Source organism: Panulirus ornatus, chromosome 3 (genome assembly GCF_036320965.1).
Source record: "Panulirus ornatus isolate Po-2019 chromosome 3, ASM3632096v1, whole genome shotgun sequence".
In the NCBI taxonomy this organism is placed as follows: domain Eukaryota; kingdom Metazoa; phylum Arthropoda; class Malacostraca; order Decapoda; family Palinuridae; genus Panulirus; species Panulirus ornatus.
The window spans coordinates 71,698,322-71,722,635 of record NC_092226.1 but is presented as its reverse complement, the minus strand read 5'-3'; the positions used below and the strand labels follow the sequence as shown (position 1 = coordinate 71,722,635).

The window sequence follows — 24,314 nt, the reverse complement described above, 5'->3', positions numbered from 1 at the left end:
TTTTGACAAAAATATCTTCATAAAGAGTTATGAGATATTTTCAAGTCATATCCCATGGTGGAACATTCTCAGAGGGAGATATCATTTATGACAGAAGGCTCTGAGCCACCAATCACATCCCATAAAAGTGAAATTTCTGTGATGTCATCAACAGCCTCTAGTTATAACTACAGGCAAGAATAAGGATGCCTTTGCTTGATTGAAGATTACTTATATAGAAGGGAACAAAGGATATAGGCAAATGAAGATTACCTATATGGAAGGGAACAAAGGATATAGGCAAGAGGCATATTATGAGAATGGGCAGATTTCACAAGGCAAGTGCTGCAAGGCTTAGTCTTGCACACACAGACCAACTTTTTTTTCCTCTCTCTCTCTCTCCAGTCACAGAGAAAAAACAAACAATCAAGGCCAGGCCTTAATTGAAATATAGAGAGAATTATGAAATGGAAAAAGAAAAGAAGGGAAAGTATTTACAAATTTTGGAAGTGAAAACCCTGTTCTTAAATGTGCGAGGTCATTGTTATATGGAAAGACATGAGAAGGTAGAGTGTTCCAAAGCTTTGATGTGTAGGGAAAGAAGCAGGTATCAAAACAGCCCACCCATGAGTTTCCATTGGCCACACAGTAATCATATGACACAGCATCTTGCCAAGTGGTCTAGCTGGTGGTGTAAACACACAAGCAGCCAGCTCTCGGGAGCAAAAACCAAAGTAATACTTATAGAAGTGGGAAAGTGAACCTACATTGCGACATAGGGCAAGAGGTTCAAGTTTGGAAGTTAGCTTGGGACAATTTATAAATCTGACCACTATTGACTGTCAGTTAAGGATGCCAAGCTAGAACAACCCCAAATGTGAGGCCAGTACTCCATACAAGAATGAATCATTCCTTTGTATAAATAGAGTGACTTCAGAAGAAATGAAGTTTCAGCATCTAAACAGGACACCCAGTTTCTTAGATGCAAGTCTGTTCAAGTTTGAGTTTATTTAGGAAGCTGTATCAAGACGAGATGCAGATCAAGTGAGAGAAGAGGGAGCAAAATTGAAGTATGTGGATGAATGCAGTGTTGAGTCATCAGCATATGAGTGCATTGGATTATTTGTGGAGGTGAGGAAATCGTTAAAAAAAAGGAGAAAAGTGTTAGGGACAAACCAGAACCTTGAGGGACTACCACCATTGATGGATAAAAGCAGGAGGCTGATCCATCAACAACCACAGTGATGGATCAACCAGAGAGGAAGCTAGATGTGAAGGAGCAAAGTGAGGGAGGGAAACCAAAAGAGGGGAGCTTAGAGATTAGATCTCAATGCTACACCCTGTCAAAAGCCATAGATATGTCAAGGGCAACTACAGGTGACTCTCCAAAATCTTTCAGGGATGATGACCAGACATTAGTAAGATAGGAAAAATATCATCTGTCGATCTCACCTTATGGAATCCATGCTGGTGATCAGAGAGATGAATGTGATTTTCAAGGTGTTCAAGGATATGGGAATCGAGGAGAGATTCAAAGGCATAGGAAATGGTAGACGTCAAAGTAAGAGGACGATAGTTAGATGGGACAGAACGGTCACCTTTCTTAGGGATGGGATGTATCAGTGCTTGCTTCCAAGGGGAAGGGAAAGTTTTGGTTTTTAAAAGAAACAGAACAAGTAACCAGTACAGGTGCAGGTTCAGAGACACGCTTTCATTACATGGGAATGGATACGTTCAGGACCATAAGCCTTGTTTGTGTCGAGAGAAAGAAGCACCTTTCAGACTGTCGAAAAAGAGATTGTGGGAGGGGGCATAGGATTCGTAAAAGGAGCATCGGGGGGGTGAAGGAATGTTTGTCATCCAGTGTGGAGTTAGAGGAGAAACAGGAACCAAAGAGTGTTGCTTTGACTATGTGAGAGACAGCTATAGTACCATCAGAATGGAAAAGTGAAGGAAAGGTAGAGTGACAAAAGTTTTTAGAGATGCTCTAAGCTAAAGATTAGAAAGACCTATTAGTGGATGACAAGGAGAGTTTATTGCACTTTCTTTGAATAAAGGAATGCTTGTTGGAAGGACTATACTCAAACAAGTATGCAGATGATGCCTAGGTCATGAGAAAAAGAAGGAATAAAAATGATTGCATCAGCGGACAAGTTCAAGTAATATGGATTAGATAAAAGAAGGCTTCATTTTAAATATGATTTGGCAGGAAATAAGACACAGGAATTGATGTATGAAATAGAACTATGGGTTGACATTTTGCCTACTCTGTTGCTGGAGAAGGTTGATTGTTAAGGAAGAAAATTGTGTTTAGAATCGCATTCGGGTATATGGACAAGGAATTTTTTGTTAGCCATGCAAAACATATACCAACCTGAAGCTGGATTATGACTCTCAGGTAGGTCACTGCATCTAAGGAAGCACAAAGATGTGGTAAAGAGGTTTCAGAGAAAAGCAACCCAGATGATATCTGACTTAAAGAAGCTGAGCTACAGTGAAAGATTAAAGGCTACGCAGCTGTCCACCTTGGATTTGAGAAGAGAGAGGGTGACCTGATAACTGATAACAGCTTGTAAGTTCCTAAGGCATATGGATGATGTTAACAGTAAACAGTTAACAGTAAACAAGGTACAGTACCAGAGTTACTAGTGGCTATGATTAGAAGCTAAGAGAGAGGCTGGTCAAGAAGGATATTGATAGATATTAGTTATTTGTAAGGTTAGTGAAAGGTTGGAATGGTTTAAGCAAGAAAACTGTGAATGCTGGCAGCTAATAGAGATTTAAAAGTCTTCATGATGGTATTGAGAGTACAAGAGACAGAACCCAATGAGTATTATTTTCTCTATATGATACACAAAAAGTTGATTACAAAATCTGGTGATGATAACTTCTGATTGATATTAGATGAGCAGCATTGCCACTATGATTTGGTATGAGCAGGAAAACTGAAAATCTAGCTTGAATGGCCTACTATGGGTAAATGAATGATTTCCACTGGAGGCCTCAGAAATTGGGAAAAACAAGATGCTGATTTGGTATCAGTACACTGACTTTTCATAAGGTTTTGATAGATGTAACTATGGTGATAGCACAAAATGCAAAATAGGTATATGGTATGTCCTTTTTAGCTAACAGATTGTGACAGTTTTGTAAATCAGGTTATTTCCTGTGCCTCTATTGTCAAAAGCTCATTCTGCCATGGAACCATATTTGCATCCCTTGGGTTCCTTATTCTCGTAATTGATAATGATTCAAGCATGTCATAATTGCACATCATCCTCTGTCGATATTAGAATGAGTATGAAAATCTAATCAGAAGACACTGAGAAACAACAAACTGACATAAACAAGCTCTTTTACTGGACCAGTGAAGACAATATTCATTTTAATGGGGAGAAAGTCCAACTCCATTGGTATAGGGGAATTGAAGAAACTAAGAGCTGCACAGAATACTGCATGGTCATGATTGAACAGTACAAAATATTTCAGGTTGATAATGTCTTGACAGCCTTACCTGTAGAAAATGGTGCAAGACAACAATTGGCTTTTCAAGAAAGAATATAGGCTGGATCTTAAAGACCTTCAAGACGGGAGGAGAAACCAGTGATGACAGTCCTCAAAGCGTTAATTTCCACATGAATACTGTTGTGTACTAACATTACCTTATATGGCAGGTGAAATTGCAGAGTTAGAAATTGTGTAAAGATCTTTAACTCTGCAGTATAATGTATTGGTTGTATTAGTGTGTTTGAATGTGTGAGACATCTTTAAGTTAGAATTTTTCTTACTTAGATACTTTTTTGACGTACAGTATAAACAGACTGATAATGGAAAGAGGTGTCAGTTAATGCTAATTGTTGGTTGATCAGGTTGGTTTATTATGATGTATAGTATTCAAAGTACAGTAATGACCTTAAGGGAAAAAAAAATGGTCATATACAAAGTATACTAGTAATGCCCTTTTGGTAAAAAAATGCTCAAGCATAAAATGAACATTATAATTATTGTAACTAGTGTAAAATACCTTTTCTTACCAGTTGTGCTTGAGAGATGACTTTATATTTTTGTGATCAATTGTGGTGCTCTAGAATAAATTTTACTCTGGGTTTGAGGAGCTCCCATGGCCTCTTATTTATTAAGGGTTTTGTTGAGAAGCAGTGGTGTAACAGTGGTCACTTGATTTGTGGGAGATTGTATTGAAGGAGGATCAGCAAGAACAACAGGTTTGGAAAAGGATTTGAACCTCAGTTCAGTCATATTCTGGTTCTGATTCCTTATTATGAATTCCAAAAATGCAGAAAAATATTCATAATAGGCTTGCATTTCATGATTAGTTGATATATCAATGTGATTTAAGATAAAACTAGTCTAATCACAGTTGTAAATTTGAGATAGAATCAGCACTTCATTCTCTGTCAGTGCACATAAAGCTTCACCATGAGTCTTCTTCACTGTGCTATGGTGCTTATTGAAATGCCAGATTCGGTCATCACTAGTGTTAAAAAGTTAATTTTCTTGTGCTTCGCTAAGATACTTACAGTGGAGTAGAGTTCATCACCATGAACATGTAGCCTATTAGAATGATGCTGTACAAACCATTCACATTCAAGTACCTCAAGGTTTACATCCTGTGCTACTTTTATATGCATTCTGCAACCAACTAATTGACCACTGGTTGAAGCATCATCTTTGAAGTATAATGTAAACTTTTAAGCTTTAACTTGTCCTCAAGAATATATGACAGTTTGTTTCTTCACCCTATATTCCTCACATACACAGGCAACTGACGCATTAGTTTTTAGTGCAAAACTCAAATTCACTTGCTTTCTTTTTACATCACCATGGTTGCTAACTCCTGTTCACTTTGTATGCGTAGAATGCAAAATCAAACACTGATATGAAAGCAAAACGTGGACAGTATTGATATTGGGTTGTTATCTGGGTTTGAGAAGGATGCCACTAGTTGGCTTATGTGAGAAATGTCAGACTGAGTCCATATTAGTATGGACTATACTACCTTCCTTGGGATTGGCATACAGCATTTGCTATTTTCAAAGTCCGTTGAATCTAGGTTTATAGTGGGACTTCTACACAGTGCAATTTTTTATTGCCATAAAATGACTAGATATTAAGTAAAATTATTGTATTTGAATAAAATTGTCAGGATCTCTGATTTTCCTGGATAAGGTCTGAATTTGGCCCAGTTTTTTTATCTTTCCTTTTTTGTTTTTGAAAACTAAGGCTTTTCTATAATTGTTCTTATCTTCTTTCTGTTCTTCCTTATCTTTTTCTTCTTTCCATTTTGTTCTTCCTTTGCCTTTCATTTTATTCCTGTCTATGACATCACTGAGAATGTAGAGACATCATAGGATATTATTTTATTATGAAGTTAAATTGTTTAGTTTTCATATTGTTTCCAGAACTTTCTTCAGTATAACATGCTGCTTCATCACATATATATGTTTAACTTTCTATATATGGAAGCTTCAGTTGAACAATTTTCTTCCAGGAGCCACAGCATGATTTGCTCTTCTTAGAAAAGGTAGGAGGAATGTATTTTCTTAATCTTTCTCTTCTCTTAATTTTGATATGGATGTGTTCTACTTTTTTTTTGAGGTTTTGCCCCTTCCTCCTTGCCAGTATACAGTTACCATTAGATGTGTGTAAAATATTATGACCAATTTTGAATTTTCAGGTAAGTGATGACATAAGTGAAACAATAAATGAAACTGCTTTGCTTGAGCCTGGAGATTTGATTAGAAACAAGGATGTTGTGGAAGCCAGTAGTATTGATGAGTCACGACCTGAGAATTTCCAATCTACTAATAATGATTTAGAAGAAAATCTTCTTTCTCCTCCCAGTTCCGTAAGTTAAGCACTGTAGTTGCTTGATGAGAGGTAGCTAGTCATAAGATGAGTTGAAATAGGCAGACATAAGTTTATTAACTCATAAGAACTATTTTTGATGGAATTATTAAGAATTACAAAATAATTATGTTCTGGGGGTACAGTTACCCTTCAGACTATTGTAGTAGTCTGCCTTGCCAATTTTATTACCTCTGTGATAAACCAATACTGCTTGTACAATTGTTTAGGTATCATTTGTCTTTTTGTATCGTATAACTCTTTTCCTCACCTTAAGACAGAGATGTTAGTGTCATGAATTGCTGGCAAAGAGCAGCTGCTTCATTACATCACTGTGCATATTGTTACAGCTTTTGCTCTTAGATATTCATTGATAAAATGATGCAGAGTTATATGGTTGATGGAGTTTCTGGGAAAGATTGTGCTTGTTCCATCTATATGTGACACTTGGGGCAGGAAGTGAATAGTATAAGTGACGTGATGAAATCACTGCATTGTTATTTAATTAGTTAATAGTTATACTGATGCATATGTGAAAGTGGATGATAGTTTGAGTGAGAGTTTTGAGATAGGTGTAGGAATGTGACTGGGCTTTATGACTTTTCACCATATATACTTTTACTTCCTCATATTTCCTGCATGTCATAGAAGGCAACTAAAAGGGTGGGAGCTGGGGCACAGAAACCTTCTCCTCCTTGTATTTCAGTTTCTATCAAGAGGGAACAGAAGAAGGAACCAAGTGTGGAGTGCTCATCCTCCTTGAAGGCTCAGGCTAGGGTGTCTGAATGTGCGTGGATATAACCAAGATGAGAAGAAGGGAGAGGTAGGTACAGAGGTCCCTTGGCAACTGCTGGGGTTATGTTCTTGGAGGACCCCATGGTTGGCAAAACTACGGTTGGCAAGGGACTAGGCTTATGGGAAATAGGGGGTTAGAGGGAGTGACCCTTGAGAGACGTACCTTAAGTCCTGTAATTAATTTCTAATTAAAGATCTGCTTGTTTTATCTTAGAAACTACATGTTAATTTACAAAAGTATGATGAAATGGTGTTCAAAACTGTAGAGAAACACAGTGAAGAAATGATATTGTAGAGAATGATGGCAGTACATCACCCCTGATGATATCTGTCTGGCCTCTTTACTCCTACAGAGCAACCAGCCAACTACCACTGCCTTGGTTTTCTTCTTGGCTCACACTTTTGACTCACACCAAAATGCCTTCCAACAGATGTTGCACCATGTGCAAGTCAATCAAATTAGTCCACTTTTTACTCTAAAGACATCACTTTCCTTACCCTCCTTGGGTTAGCTTAACTCTCACCACAAGCCTTATGCATAGAAGCCTTATATCTACAGGCACATACAAGTTGATATTATAAGGAATTTGCACTGCAGCAAGATCACTTATGGAGTTCCTCACTCCGCAAAAGGCACAGTAAGGTAGAACAATACAACCAGAGTGCAGACAGTGATGCAGTTCTCTCACTCATGCATCACTTTGTGCATCTTCACACTACCACTGGCTAGGTGTAGCTTGCACCGACTGCAATACTCGTTTGACAGGCAGAAAAAATTTGTGTGGTCACTCAAAACTCTATGCTGCAGCTGGTAAAATGGTATATATTATCTTCATTGTGGATACTCAAAACTACAGAAGATGATACTGTGGTAAGCAAGGGACCTCTGTTGTATATTTGAGGTGATGAACTTAGATGTTTTGGTTCTGAGTGAAACTTAAGCCTTAAGGGAAAGGGGAAGATTGGGTTGAAAATGTCCAGGAGTAAAATTTTAGGTGAGTGTAAGGGCCAGAGCTAAGGAGTGGGTGTTACTTCTGCAGGAGGAATTGTGGATTAGTGTGAGGGCCAGAGCAAAGGAGTGGGTGGTACTTCTGCAGGAAAAAGGAATTGAGGGAATGTGTGATGTAGGAAAGTAAGGTCCAAACTGATATAGGTGAAAATGAAACTGGATTATGAGATATGGGTGATTGGCATTGCTTGTAACATGATAGAGAGAGTGAGGAATAAAAGTGTCTTGGTAGGAGGTGAGGGTGTAGATCAGCAATTATGATGTAAGGGATTGAGCATTAGCAGTGGGAGATTTAAATGTTGTGGATGATGTGGTATATTAGGGTATAATTAGGGGGCATGGGGTTCTCAGTAGTGTGAATGAAAATGGTAGACAGCTTGTCAAGTTATATTCTGAGAATTACTTGTGATTGGGAATACCTGGTTTAAAAAAAGGTTAGTACATTATTACATGTGGGTGAGTGGGATTTGTGGTGAGCAAATGTTATTAGATAATGTGATAATTGATATCTGTGCAAAGTAGAGACTTAGATGTGAATGGGCTGAAAAGGGAAGTTTGTGTGATACAAGATCACTTCTTGCTGGAGACTAGTGTGAAGGTTTGTTGTGTCTTTGGAAAGGAGAAACAAAGTGGGTGGGAAGAGGGTAGTAAAAGTGAGTGAAATTAGAAAAAAAATGGATTCTTTGGTGATGCCAAGAGAGATTGGTTGAGGAGTGGCATCACTTGAGTGTAAAAGAAACTAGGGGAGTCAGCAGGGAATGAAAGTGGTTTAAAGGAAGCAGTCCTCTCATGTATGGGAGAAGTCTTTGGCAAGTGAAATATGGGATGTAGGAATTTGAGAAAGGGTAGTGAGTAGTGGGATGAGTAAGTTGCTACTGAAAGAGAAAAGAGTGTTATATGGATAAAGAGTATGATTGACTGGGAGATATACAAGATTTGAAGAGGATGGTGCAGCAGCTGAAAAAGAGGCAAAGTAGAGATGGGATGAGATAGTATCAGAGAACTTCAGGAAAAACAAGATATTTTGGAAGAAGTGAATATTGTGATGAGAACAAGAGAACAAATGTGGGCATCATTGAGGGGAATAACTGGGGAAGTGGTAAATAAGAGATGAAGTGAGTATTTGAAGGATGGTTGAATGCAGTAAGTTTGTAGATGTGTGGTGTTTAGGATGTGTGCGAATGGATTGATGAAAGTAGAAGAGGTGGTGAAAGACTTACACAAGGTGCATTATGGAAAAGTGGCTTGGGTCCATGGGATTGCAGTTAGATTTTCAAGAAAGGAGGTGATGGTTGTTGATTGGTTAGTCAGGATTTTCAGTGTGTGTTTAGCTCGGTGAGGTACCATAAGACTGGTAGAATAAGGACTGGTAAAATACATTTGTAGTGCCATTATGTAAAAGCAAGGATGATAGAGAGTGAATGCATGAATCACAGTGGTATAAGTCTTTTGAGTATACCTTTTGAGTTGTATAGGAGATTGATGATTGATAGGGGAATGGCATGCCCAGAGCTTCAGAATAGGGAGGAGTGATATGGCATAAGGCTTGGTAGAGGATGTGTGGACTAGGTTTTTCTTCTAAAAAATTAGAGGAAGAGAGGGATTTGTAAATGACATTAATGGATCTGATGAAGCTTATGATAAGGTTGTCAGAGATGCCTTGTGGAAAGTGCTATGAATGTATGGTGTGGGAGAAGTACAAGAAACATTGAGGAGTTTTTACTCAATGAGTAAGGCTTGTGTGCAGGTTGGAAGAGAGGGGTGTGGTTGGTTTCAGGTGAAGGTGAATTTGTATTAAGAGTGTGTTGTGTCCCCCTGGGTTTTAATCTGCATGCTTAAAGGGTGATGAGGGAGGTAAATGTGAGGATCTTCAAGGGAGGGTGTAGTTGTATATTATACTGGGATTGGGGGAGCGAGGGAGGTAACTCAGGTGTTGTTTGAGGAATGACATCCTTGGCAGTAGACTCTAATGAGAAATTGCAAACTCAGTTTGGGAGAGTTTAGGAGATTGTAAAAAAGGAAGAAATTATGAGTTAAGTAAAGATGGGTTAGTTTGAGTGAAGTAAAGATGGGTTAGTTTGAGTGTGTTTAATTGGAAAGAACCAGGAGAAAGTGTGGTATTTCAAATACCTTGAAGTAGACATGGCAGTAGATTGAATTAGCATGTCTATATATTTATATCTCTTAAGGCCATTCCCTCTGGGAACTTCCATCAAGGGGTGGCCATGGCAAAAGAGTCTCCACTTATTCCTGTCCTTGCTTGCCTCCCTCACATACAACATTCCACACATTCTTCCTGTGTGTCTCTCCCTCCAATATTCCTCCACCCTATTTCCCCATATCATAGGTGGTCTTCCTCTCACACCAACCCCTTTCATATGCTAGCATACACTCTCCTTGTAAACTACCAGTTTTGTATTCTTACCACATGCCCAAACCCCCCAAAGTATTACATTTCACCCATTCTGCCCCTTCACAATTCATTCCCTTTGCATTTCTTGCCATACCACATCTCTCATACACCCTTTCATTTTTTTCTTCATTCCATCGAGTCACACCACATGATCTCAAATAGCTCATTTCCTCAGCCTGGATTCTTGACCTTTGTGCCTCATTCCACGTCTATGTTTTGGCTGCAGAGGTCAGGGTTGGGAGGACTATGCTGTCCTTTAAGCCTCTCTTCACTTTTGGACTTAAACCTTTACCCTTTATTGTTCTGTTATGGAACCGAATGACTCTTCTACCTTGTACTGCCTTCTCCTTTATCTCTCTCTCTCTCCATATTACCGCACTTACTTATGACAGCTCCCAGATACTTAAATTTCCTCACTTCTTCCAGTCTTTTCCCCCCCAATTCATAGCAAAATTTTGCACACTTTCTTCTTTCACTCTATATGGCTTTACAAAATCTGTTCTTTCACTCCATTTCCTTTCAAACAACATTAATTCACTTTTACATGCATTTGCCTTCAATCTCCTCCACTTACACACATACTAAAAAATCATAAGTACATGTACAACCTTCTGCAGCTCCTCTTTTCTCTGCAAACAACACAGAATCATCCACAAACAGGCTTGCTACTGGCCACCATATCTTCCTTCCACACTCCATCTCTGCACCCATTTTCTCTAGTTTTGCTTTCATCTCTCTCATCGCTCCATCCATATGTATATATGAAAAAGCCATAGTGGCATCTCACAGCTCTGCCTCACAACTACATGTATCCCAAAACCCTGCCATCCCAACAAGAACCACAAAATGGTCAATCTTCAAAGAATCCTGTCACAACTCTAGCATCCAGCACAGCCTTTCTCAGTCTTTCATCCACTGCCACCTAGTCAATCAAAGCCTTTTGCTCTTCTCTTCCATCATTCCTCATCCAGGTATATCTGTGGTTCATCTTGTGCTGAAAAAAGGTTTTGGCAAGGAATAAACCCCCTCTCAGCACAAATATCCACAAGATAGCTTCCATTCTCATTTACTTCAGGCACTCCCCATTTACCAACTACCTCACCAATTCCAATTCTATCACATCACACTTTCTCAGTCATATCACCCAAAGGACTGAAGTGAATGTTGGGGTAAGTGAGAGAACAAAGGTCTTGGCTGTATTGATGATTGTTCAGAAAGAGAGGTCAGTGTCTTAGAGTGCAAAGATTATTATGTTTGATAACAGTGTCTTAGAGTGCAAAGATTGGTATGTTTGTTAACTTAGTAGCTCCAAGAGTGCTGTGTGCATTTGAGTTATGGGCCCTGAATACAAAAGGATATAAAGGGGGTGGATTTGTTGGAAATTAATGCTTGAGGAGGGTTGATCATGGTAGGAATGATAGTGTAAGAGAGATTTGGTAAAAATCTTAAAATGATTGAGAGAGCTGAGCAGGGAGTGCTGATTTGGTTTGAACATAAGGAGAGGAGACTGGCAGAATAGTTGATGTGCCAGAAGTGGAGGGTTCATAGGGAAGGAATGACTGAAATAGAAATGGAATGATGTGGTTAAATAGGCTTCAGAGTTATTGGGGCCTTGATATGCAGGAAGATGAAAGGCAGTCATGCTTGTAATGAAGCAGTTTGCAGCAGTTTGGTATACAAGGAGTGATGTGCTGTCATTGTGCTGAACCAGGAGCTGTGATCAAGTACTAGACAAGCAATAAATCAAAAGCCAGAAAGCATAATTAAGAGTAAGCAGTTTTATATGTCTTTTGAACTCAGAAAAGTGAGTGACCATTTGATTTTAAGGGCAGAAAGGAAAAATAAAGTCAAGGTAAAATAATACTCGTGTAGTCCCTGCATAACCTTAAAGGTGACTAGGAGTGGAAGCAGGGACTGGAAACCCTCCCTTCTTGTATTTCAGTTTCTGAAACTTAGAATAAAAGGAGCCAAGCAAGAAGTGCTTATCCCTCTTGAAGGCTCAGGCTGGGATAAATGAATGTGTGTGAATGTAACCAAGATGGGAAGAAAGGAGAGAGAGGTAGTATGTTTTGGGAAATAAAGCTGAATGTTCTACTTCTGATTGAAACAAAGCTCAAGCAAGAGCAGGGGGAAGAAAGGCTTTGAAATGTTGGTGGTAAAGTCAGGGGTTATCATAAGGGGGAGAGCTAAGGATAGAGTAGGAAGAATTGTGGGAATGTATGAAAGACTGGAAGGAAGTGAGCTCGAGACAGATAAGTGTAAAAATGAAGTTGTATTACAAGAAATGTTTGCATATGCACTTGGCCAAGAGAAGAATAATGAAGAGAGGTGAATGTTACGGGAGTAACTGGATGGGTATCAGCAGTTTTGATTTAAGAGATTGGGTATTAATGATAGGTGATATCAGTGTGAAAGTGAGAAATTTGGTGGTTAAGGGTATAATAGGGGGCATATTACTTAGTAAGGTGAATAGAAATGGTGAACAGCTTGTGGAGTTGTGTGCTGCAGAAGGACTGGTGATTGGGAATACTTGGTTTAAAAAGAGGGACATTTGTAAGTATATGAGAGTAAGTAAAAAGATAGTTAGTGGGCATTATTGGATTATGCACTAATTGATGCATGTGCAAAAGAGAGACTCTTGGTTGTGAATGTGCTGAATGGGGGAGCTGGTAGGATGTCTTGTAATTATTTGGTGGAGGCAAGAATGAAGATTTATAGTGATTAGGAGGAAGGAGGAGATTATGTGGGTGAGAAGAGGGTGGTGAGAGTAAGTGAGCTCAGAAAGTAGACTTGTGTAGAAAAAAATACCAGGAGTGATTGAGTGCAAAATGGCAAGTGATCCATACATACATTGAATATCCTTACCAACCAATCAACAGCAGAGTCATCCCCTTTCTTAATAAACTCAACTGCAATACCATCCAAACCCACCGTCATGCTTGATTTCATCTTCCACAAGGCTTTCACTGCCACTTCTCTTCTCCATTGTACAATTTTAACCTGCTTTTGTAACCCTTCTCTCACCTGTTTGCTTGCTTAACCTTCCTACCTGCTTACCTATTTCTCCTTCCCCTTTGATCACCCACTTTCTAACTCCCCTTCCCCCATACCCTTCCTGCCTGCTTACCTACTTTCCCTTGCTCATACACCACCTTTCTCACTTCCTACATCCCCCCTTTTGTCTGCTTACAAGCTTTCCCCATCCCTTTGTACCTCTTGACTTCTAACCCCCTACACTACCCCCTCCTCATCCTTACTGCTTTGCAACCTCCCCATGTACTTACACCAAGATTATATTTGATCTAACAAAACATCCCATTTCTGACCTGACATTTCCACTTCATCCTTCTTCTCACAAAACATTGTTTTGTGGTATGATCACTGGAATCTGCCAGCTCAAGCTTATACTGTGGGTGAAAAGTCATCTTTGGCTGGCATTATCATTGAGAGTACAGTCTTATCAAAAACATTGTCACTTCAAAGGTATCTCCATTACCCATTTGCTAGATGTATTGCACCTTGGGCAGCAGGAGCCATTAGAAAGGTTGTGGGTAACACTAGGGGTAAAAGTAAATAGATAAATGAAATATGTTTAGTGGTGTTACTGGGCTCTGTCTGTAAGAAGTTACCCTTTAAGTGAAAAGTCATCTTTTGGAATGCTGTATCATTGGGAGTATGGTCTGGTCAAAAACCTTCTTACTTCAAAGTTATTCACATAACTCTGCTTCTGGAGGTAGTGCAGTTTGAGCTGCAGGAGTCATTACCAATAGAAAGATGGACTCTCATAGAAATTGGTCCTTGGGCAGATATAAGTAATAGAATGAAGTAGTTTTATTAACCAGTTTGATGGTTGGCTTGTTGCTAATCCTCATGAAACAGGTAATTTTTCAAAATCAAGCATATCCATATTTTTTTGGTTAAGACACGTAAGCTTAATGATTCAGTAAGACCATTTACATGTTCAGTAAGTTCAGTAGCATACAGACTATCAAAATGGTTAGTTATAGCTGCTGTTACCCTATGTTGTTATAGTCTCAGCCTCACTCATCCAACTTTTGTTGTTGTTCTCTGCCTCATTCATCCATAATAGTGTAGATCTGGTCAACAAACTTATTTCCCTAAAAGTTGACTGAGTGTAAACTTTTGAGTTTTGATTTTAAGTCTCTTCATTAATGTTCTTGCTGTTGATGTATTGATATTTTCCCAGGGGTTATTGGTTCATTATTAATGGAATTTCTAGCAGTAACACTGTCAAACTGATTAAACTGTGTAGATAATTCATTGTTCTTTTTTAATGGTAAGTCAGTGGTTTGGCGTGGCTATAGGTAATCCCTTATCCCCAGTTCTTGCAAACTTGTCCATGGAATATTTTGAAGCTAGATTAAGTAATATAAAACCAGATAACGTATGGGTCAGATATGTTGATGTTTAATCTCATGTTTTTGGCCTGTCTATTATAATTTTGATTTTTTGTTGACAAGACTAAAAAACTTGTCTCAGTCTATAAAGTTTACTGTAGAAGATGAGAATAACAATAATTTATCCATCTTGGATGTTGAGCTGATTAGAAGCCAAGGTATGTTAAAACCTAAAGTGTATTGAAAACCCTCTTACATTGTTACATCATATCTCATGCTTATTTTTATTCTGCTCATTGTATTAATGTTAAGAAGTATGTATTTGTTTATGTTTTTTCATTGCTGAATTTTTAGTTGATTAAGTGAAAGTTATATTAGATATAGGCCATAAGCCCCAGTACCTTATAAAGGTCACAAACCAGTGTCATGATATAGCCAAAAAATTTCTGATACACTGCTTAGGGAAAACAGTAGACACGACACTTTTTCTCCCATCCAATGAAATTTTTTTTGGTGTTTTAACCTTCACAAAGTTTGATGTGTCTGTGGCTTTCACATACAGCAACATGATTAAAACAATAGAAACTAAAACAATAGAAACCAAACCAACGTCCCTAAGGATGTGACTGGTAGCATGTGTAGAATTTGTTGTGAATATTGAGTTTTTTTTTTTTTCTAAGTGGCCACTACAGCAGTGCTTCTTTGCAACAGAAATCTTCTAATGGTCACATGACTACCAGAGATTAGGGAAGCACTCTCACCATGATAAATTCAAACTGTGTTTTGGAAAGAATTGTTATGGAATCCTACTCAGTCACAGGTTCTTTTTCAAGAAAACATTAATATAAGATATAGGTATTTTAGATGTGATAAGTAGGTAACTGGTCTGATCTGTAAAAGATATTTACTGATGTGACTGTATATTGGCAAGATAGATGGTTTATGACTCCCCCATCCTAGGTACCTGAGATAACCTCACCATAACCTGTGTGTGTGTATGTGTTTTCCTGTATATATTTCCTAATGTAACAAACTTTCATTGCTTTGAAGGTTTTATATATGAAAGGTCTTGAAAATTTTCATGATTCTGTCATCATGTCCCTTGACTTACCTTCCTGCCCCTGGAGTCCCTTTTATCCTCATGAGGGTCTTGCAGCTGTCAGGAAGGTGGCCATGTCCGCCAGTCAGGACCACGGTGCATAAATGTTGTGATGTGTGTGCATGTATGTGCAGAGAGTGCATGGCAAATGGGTAGTAAGTGTTCATTGGCTATTAGATTGTTGCTTTGTAGACATAAAGGGTCTTAGGGTATGTTGAAATGGTGTTTGTAATGTTGCTGTAATGGGTGATACCCCGAGTGTGAGTGGAAGAGTGTGACTTTTGTTTGTGTAGGGATGTGGTTTCTGATGGGTGTGTGTCTAGTCATTTGGAGAAGACAAACCTAAATCATTTGTTTTTTGCTTGTTTGGTTATTTTATTTGTATGCATTTTGTCAGTATTATTTTTGGTGGAAGGTGTGGGGATTTGTGAGTTGAGGTTACTGAAGTGTAAGGCAGGGGTAAGCTTTTTATTTCTACTTGGAGTTTGGTGCCTAGTTATGGTTATGGAGTGGTTTGGTTGGGATGGGTCTATTACTGTTTCATAGAATTCAGTGCTGAGTATGTTGAGGTAGGACTGTATTGGGAGGATTTTTGTATCATTGTGAAGGAATTGAGTATTTATGGTTGCTAGGTTGCTAGTCATTGTTCTAGATGCTCTATTTTATGTGGTTTGCAACTTTGTTATGTTTGCATTTGTGAAGGTGAAAGCCCAGACATGTGAGATATGGTTTGAAGTGGAGTGAATTAATTGTTTGTATAGGATGTTGAGTTACCCTTATTCTTGTCCAAATCTGGTGCCAGTTAGCATTCTGAGGGCATTTAATTTGTATGTAGTCTGGTATCAGTGTTATTGATGTAGGGAGCCAATGTCATGTATATTGTATGTGATATGTAGAATGGTTGGTGTTTTGTCCAGAGGGAGTGACTCTCTGTTTAAGGTGAGTAGAGGTTGTGAGGTGGATTCCTATCTGTTTAGCATTAAAAGGGTGAATGACAGTTTCTATAGAGATGCTTATTTTCTGCTCTGGGTGAGCCATTGTTCTAGGTATGTAATGTAGCGCAGCATGATTGATGTTGCCACTGTGGTGTTATGGTGTTGTGATGTAATTGTGAGGTTGTCTGCATATGGAAAGACCTTCATGTTGAGGGTTACCTGAGGTACTGGGAGATGTTGTGGGAAAGGATTGAAGAGTGATGGAGAAAGAACTGTTCCTTGGGTAACTCCATTGTATATATAAATTTTTTTGATACTTGCTCAGCATTTCCTGTGTTAGTGAAGCAGCACAAGGAACTAATGAAGAAAAACCTCATTGGCTTCTATTCACTCTCTAGTTGTCATGCATGAAAACCACATCCCTTTTCCCACAGTCAGTCCTCACAGACTTTTATATCATTTCCCCTGATGGCATCATATACCCTGGTTTCGTACACTGACAGCGCATCACCCCTTAGTACCACATCACTCCAGTTCATTCTCTCATACCCCAAGCACTCAAAACCTTTACTACTTCACCCTTATATTTCCAGTTTGGACTCCCCTATACCCCCCACCCCCTTCAGACATAAATACCCTCTCTGCTAACCTCTCCTTATTCATACTCTCCTTATGTCCAAATCATTTCAGTACACTCTTTCCAGCTATCTCAAGCATGCTCCTCATATCACACCTTTTTCTTACTGCATCATTACTCACTCAATGAACCCTCCTTACACCACAAATTATCCTCTGGCATTTCATTTCCAATGAACACAGCATTCTTAAGGAATTAAAGAGACTAAGGAATTGATTTGAGGATCATGAAGGTTGCCATGAGATGAGAGAGAAACTTAGGGATCTGAGAAACGTCAATTAGTTTTGAACAAAAATTGAATTTAGTCGAGGGGATTCAGGATGTACACAAACAGAGGAAAGGTGGATTCAGTAAAAATCAAATAGCATATGATAAGGGGCATTGTGGTTAGTTGAAGCTATCCGGGATCTGTTGTGTGTGTAGAAGTGGAGTAGTGGGTCTTACACCTTACTATGTGGGTTTATAATCCAAAAACTGTGTGTGGCCTAGATAACAGAGCTTTGGTGTTTTCAGCTGAACATCTAGCCTCAGTCTCTTAGATCATAATTTCTTTCATTCATTTATACTTTTTTCACCATTTTCCACTTTAACTAGTTAGTAACTGGAGTGTATGAAGAAGGGTTTCATTTTTACTCCCATGCACATAACCTGCTGTCATGTATACTTTATAAAATCAGATCCTACCATTCACAGCTAGACCCTGTGGACTGATCTGTGGTTTCCCTAATCACTTCATATCCTCTGCTTCAGCCTATTGATATGACATCACGTTTTATAAACCACATTGCTCCAGTGACCAGTATTCTATACATACACCAGAAATGTTCATGCACAGTTAACTCAGAGGGTTATTCTTTCTTTTCCTTCATGCTTCCTTGTAGTTTCATGTATTAGTGAGGTTATGCTGGGTACAGACAAAAAAAATAGCATCATAGACTCACTTTTACACTCAAGCTGTCATGTGTATTGCATCAAAACCACAGCCCCCTATCCATAAACAGGCACCACATACTTTTTTGTAGTTTTTACCAGCTTCTTCTTTGTTCAGTCCTTTGGCATCATATTGCCTGTTTGCATATCAGATTTATCAAGTTTATGATTGATCCAGTTTACTCTGTTCTGGCATACCTTTCCCCTTCCTTCATGTTAAGGCGTCAAGCACTCAAAAAGTTTTTTCACTCCATCCTCCCCTTTCTTGTCCCCTTCACTTCTGACATATATATTCTCTTTGCCAGTGTCTCCTCATCCAGTCTCTCCATATGTCTAAACCATTTCAGCACATTTTTCAGCTTTCTCAACAATACTCTTTTTATTACCATGACTCTCTCTTACCCTTTTACTACTTCCTCAGTCAACCCTCCTCACACCACGTATTGTTGTAAGTTATTTAGCATCTCTCAACCATACTCTTTTTATTACCACATCTCTCTTTCACCCTTTTATTACTTACTTAAACAACCCTCTGCACACCATGTATTGTCCTCAAACATTTCATTTCCAGTACATTCAGTCTCCCCCTCACACTCTCATCTAGAGCCAGTGCTTCACATCCATACAGCATTCTTGGCACTACTATATAGTACCCTCAAACATACCCATTTTTGCCTTCCCAGATAATGATCTCCCTTTCCACTATTCCATAGTGTTCTCAGAATCTTCACTGTTCCCCACCCACCCTGTGACTCACCCCAGCTTCTATGGTTTCATTCACTGCCTGGTTCACTCCCAGATATCTAAAACACCCCACTTTCTCAAAACTCACGCCCCATCCGACTTGCCTATACGTACTATTAACCCTAATAACCTTGCTTTTATTCACATATACTTTCAACTTCCTTGCACACACTACCACATTCAGTAACCAACTTCTGCAGTTTCTTACTCAGATCTGCCTCCAGTGGCACGTCATCAGCAAAGAACTTACTTCCCAGGCACCCTCACCCCTTATAATCTGCATACCTGCTCCTCTCTCCAAGGCCCTTGCAGTTACCTCCCTCACCACCCCATCAATAAACAGTAAATAACCATTGTGACATCACACACCCCTGCTGCACCTTGAACCGCTCACCTTCCTCTCTTCCTATCCGCTCACATGCTTTACTCTGTTAATTAAAATTCCTTAGGGCTTATGAGAGCTTTTCCTCAGAACATCTCTCTTAACCTTGTCATATGCTATCTCCAGTTCCATAAATGCCACATACAAATCCTTTTCTTTTTTCATCACATATTTTCCAAAGTAAAGACCTGATCCACATATCCTCTATCATTCTTAAAACTACTGTGTTCCTCCTCAAACTGATGCTATGTTCATTTTGCCACCCTTTCAATCATCCTTCTCCTCATGCTTCCCAGGTACACTCAGCAAACTATAATTCAGACACTCCCCTTTGTTCCTCTTACCTTTATATAGTGGCATTGCACATGCATTCTGCCAATCCTAAGGCACCTCACCTTGTTCCATACACATACTAAAGATCCCATGTAGTCAGTCAACAATTTAGTCACCCCTTTTCTCAAGAAATTCACCTGCAGTAACATCTACTTCAGCTGCCTGCCACATATCATCTTAGACAAGGCTTTCACCACCTCTTCTCTCTTCAAGCTTCTTGTACCTCCCCAACTGAAACACCCAACATCTACCACCCTGCCATCATACTAATTCAGCAGTACTTCACGATACTTGCTCCATTTCTTCTTCACCTTTTCTGTTTAAAGGAAATAAGTATCCAGTATATTTTCTTCAATTGGAAGATGTCCTTACAACATTTATATTGAGTACAGTACAAAAGGTTATGTAATGAACTGTTGTTAGAATGTAATAGAAGTACAGTAATTTTGTACTTTGAAGTGAGTAAGTTATGATTATTACCTTTTTCATTTTGTAGCATTGATGTTAAGAGATTGTTTCCTTTTGTTTTGGTTTTCAGCAGTCCAAGAAACAGTCAAAGACTACAGTATTTAAGTGTTGTGTTCCTGATTGCTACTATGTGAGTGTCAACAACATGGATTTGATACGGCATATTATTGTCATTCATGGACCATACAAATGCATTGCTTCAGGGTGCCAGTTTGTCACTACATCGCGTGACCTCTTTAGCATGCATTTGCTGACTCTGCATCCAAAGGTGAGTTTCGTTTTGTTTCTCATGGCTTGATTTGATCATATACTATATTTTTTTGAAGTGTTTTTAGGACTATACAAGTACATTCTAATGTATATTTTTCTTATTTCAGATGAGTTTTTTGGTGTGTCCCTTTCATTGCAAGAATGTTTTTCGACATTTTGCTGAACTTATTGACCATCTGTCTCAGCATCGCATACTTTCAGAAAAAGATGATGATCAAATTGCTCAGCCAGATGAAGGTGAGGTTGAACGTACACACACATATATATACACACACAACCAGTGGACATAACATGAAATTAAGCAAGCACCTTGTTAGAAAATGTAAAGAAGCATGTTTATGGTATAAGAGTAGTGGGTGAATGAAATGAAATGACAGGGTGTCATTGACACAGACAGCTTACATATATTTAAGAAGATGCAAGATAGTAGAGAATGTTCAAGAGACTGGGACGCACCAGTGTAAAAACCCTGCAAATAGGTAATTACACACAACATCCATGGGGTTTTAGGGAAAGATCATGTGTATGAACTTAAATTTCTATGAGAGAGTGAGTTTTGTTTTAGACAAAACCGAAGGCTTTGTAGATTGTTTGCATTTTGAGTCCTAGCAAGTTTTTTACCCAGTACTGCATAGAATGTTGATTATGAAGCTGGAAAAAGATGGATTGAAAATTAAAGATTATATAAGATGAAAGGGACTAATGATGCATGTCAGAGGAGTCTTCTCCAAATGTAGAGGTCACGGGTCTATGTAGTGTCCCAGGATTCTCTTTGGGGACAGTTATTCCTTTCGATCTGTGCGAATGCCTTGCTTAAAGGTATGGATTCCTATCTGAATATGTTTGCAGATGATGCAAAAGTCATGAAGGAAGTTAAAAGTGAGAAGGATTGCCTCATTTTGCAAGGGAACCTAAACAGACTCCAAAGTTTTATGTGATGCATGGTTAATGAAATTTAACGCAAGCAAATGTAAAGTAGTGAGGATGGGATGAAGTGAAAAGAGGTCTTGTTATTGTGTAGCAGGAGATAAGCTGAAGGATTCTGTTTGAGAAGGACTTGGGAGTCATCATTGTTACATACCTGTTGCCGGAAAATATCAGAATAGCCTTCAGGTGTATGGTTAAGGGTGTATCAAGCTGTTTGTATTCTACAAAAGCCCAAATTAAAATATATTTATCAAATTTGGTTACATCCCATAAAGAAACACAAAGAGCTAATAGAAAAAGTCTAGATGGTACCAGAATTAAGAGAGCTAATTTACATGGAAATACTGAAGGCTTTGAATTTGTCGTCTCTGAAGAGAGAAGAGTGAGGGGTAACCTGATTCCAACCTTTAAGTTTTTATTACAGATCATTGATGTGTACAGTGTACAATTCTTTGAGAGATGTAGGGATAGAGCAATGAATTTCATAATGTGAAATTGAGAAAGAAACTATACTTAAAATTTTTTGTAAAGAAGTACTTTTATAGCATGGGAGTGAGGGATGAATGGACTACAGTGACTAAGGACATCGTTAATGCATACAACATATATAGATATAAGAATTTGTATGATAGTAGATTATGTACTAGAGGTGGTGCTCCATGAGTTTAAAAAAAATCTCTCCCCATACAGTAAAAATAGGTAATTACAAATACAAGTAGGGTACTGAGAGGTGCTCTCCTGACTTATTGAAGCTTACTTATGATTTGGAGGGTCATCTTTCTAGCAGATTTAATATGTACAAGTAAGAGGGGAAGAATGGAGTGTGAAGGGGCCCACCGAATGTTGTTAATACTAGATATTAAGTTTTGCTTGTGCAATTTCTCAGGAGTCCAGGAACAGTGGGAGTGGGAAAACATTTTTTAGATTGAGTGTCAGAAGTGTTGCCATCCTTAGCATATCATAAGTTTAAGATACAGTGCATGTAAAGGATATCCAAGCAAAAGATAATGTGAGTGGTTGATGTGGGGAAAGGGCAAATGTATTAAGATTTGATGTAAAGGAGTGTTACTGTGATTAAGAATCTAGATGAAAAGCTATTTACAACCTGATGATGGCACTGGCATCTGTTCATTCTAAAATATTCCCTAGATAAATCCTGTATGTGTGCCAGCTAACTGTATTACTCTTATTCTTACTGTTATGCTGCCTGAACCAAGAAAGTAAGAGGATAGTAAAAGAAACAAAGGAATTAGTCCAGTTTAATCCAGACACTGGAGCACTAAGGGTGGTCAAAGTTATAGCTGCTTATCACAGACAGAAGTTCTATTTTTCTCATCTTTTAAGATTTATGTTAACCAGAAATTGATTTAGATAAGGGAGACTATCAAGGCCAGGCAGTTGTATGTGGTCCTCAGAATGGAGGCAGGAGGAAGGAATAGAACGTGTCTCATTAGAGAACAAAAGTTTGGATAAGTTGGTTGAAATAATGAATAACCAAGATCAGATATTCTAATGGTTAGAGGTGGAAGTAAAGGAACTAGAAAATGAATTTAAAGATCATGAGAGATGTCATAATTAGAGAAAGGATCTCTGGGATTTGGAAATTGAGATGAATGATCACAAGCTGATCTTTCACTCCATCCTCCCACCTCCAATTTGGTCTCCCCGCTTCTCCTTGTTCCTTCTGCCTCTGACACATATATCCTCTTTGATAGCTTTGATTAGGAACTCACTTGCCTGTGCCATCTCAATTTAGAAAAGAAAAAGAATCTGTGTATAGGAAAATTTCCTCTACCAGCATGTCGGTGAACATACTTGGTTGAGAGGGACTGGTTTACCCTTCATTACTAGACCTTATCTTCATGCATACTAATGTGGATATTGAAAATATCATATATGATACACCACTGGGAAAGTGACCATGTAATTCTCAAGTTTGTTTATATGATGAACAAGGAAATTAAATCAGCAGAGATGAGACAGTTTGAAGGGGAGGTTATAATTGTGGAAACTACACAAAACTTATTGATTCCAGTGTTTACATAGGTTAGTAAATGGAGTTCACTTGTCAGGAAGTAAGGTATTGTGGTGAAAAGTTCTATGAAATACATAGTGAAGGAGTGGGAGTGTTAAGGAAGAGGGAAGAAAGGTTTAATCAGGGATGTCTAAAAGCAAGGGGCCTTGAGATGTGCAGTGGCAGATATATAGGAGAAACTCCAGCCAGGCAGCTTATGCAAGGTATAAGGGTCCAAGGAATGAGTATAGGAAAGAAAGGAGGAACAATATTTTGAAAATGATATTTCAGACAAGGGAGGTGAAAATTCAGAACTTTTTCATAAATTTATCAGGAGTTGATTATCAGGAAAGAGCTGCTAATCATGTAAGTGATTCATAAAGAAAAATAGTTGCGGATGAGACAAGAATATATATATATATATATATATATATATATATATATATATATATATATATATATATATATATTTTTTTTTTTTTTTTTTTTATACTTTGTCGCTGTCTCCTGCGTTTGCGAGGTAGCGCAAGGAAACAGACGAAAGAAATGGCCCCCCCCCCATACACATGTATATACATACGTCCACACACGCAAATATACACACCTACACAGCCCTCCACGGTTTACCCCAGATGCTTCACATGCCTTGATTCAATCCACTGACAGCACGTCAACCCCGGTATACCACATCGCTCCAATTCACTCTATTCCTTGCCCTCCTTTCACCCTCCTCCATGTTCAGGCCCCGATCACACAAAATCTTTTTCACTCCATCTTTCCACCTCCAATTTGGTCTCCCTCTTCTCCTTGTTCCCTCCACCTCCGACACATATATCCTCTTGGTCAATCTTTCCTCACTCATCCTCTCCATGTGCCCAAACCACTTCAAAACACCCTCTTCTGCTCTCTCAACCACGCTCTTTTTATTTCCATACATCTCTCTTACCCTTACGTTACTCACTCGATCAAACCACCTCACACCACACATTGTCCTCAAAAGGTATATATATATATATATATATATATATATATATATATATATATATATATATATATATATATATATAAGGAATTGAAAAAAGTTCAAAGAATTTTCACAATGGAGGATACTATATCCCCATAAGTACTTAGTATGGGGAAGAGGCTTTGGAAAACG

At 38.5% G+C, this 24,314-nt stretch overlaps 1 protein-coding gene across 5 annotated transcripts in view; it reads left to right on the top strand.

The window, feature by feature from the left end:
• LOC139763392 (uncharacterized) overlaps positions 1 to 24,314 on the top strand; it is a 228,827-nt gene that overhangs the window by 60,582 nt on the left and 143,931 nt on the right. For 2 of the 5 annotated variants that reach the window (XM_071689418.1, XM_071689404.1), the window contains exons 6-8: positions 5,675 to 5,845; positions 20,018 to 20,215; positions 20,325 to 20,454. In XM_071689418.1, the coding sequence (XP_071545519.1) occupies positions 5,675 to 5,845; positions 20,018 to 20,215; positions 20,325 to 20,454 (499 nt within the window). The remainder of the gene's footprint in view (positions 1 to 5,674; positions 5,846 to 20,017; positions 20,216 to 20,324; positions 20,455 to 24,314) is intronic. The other 3 variants (XM_071689409.1, XM_071689436.1, XM_071689427.1) reach the window with 3 other exon arrangements.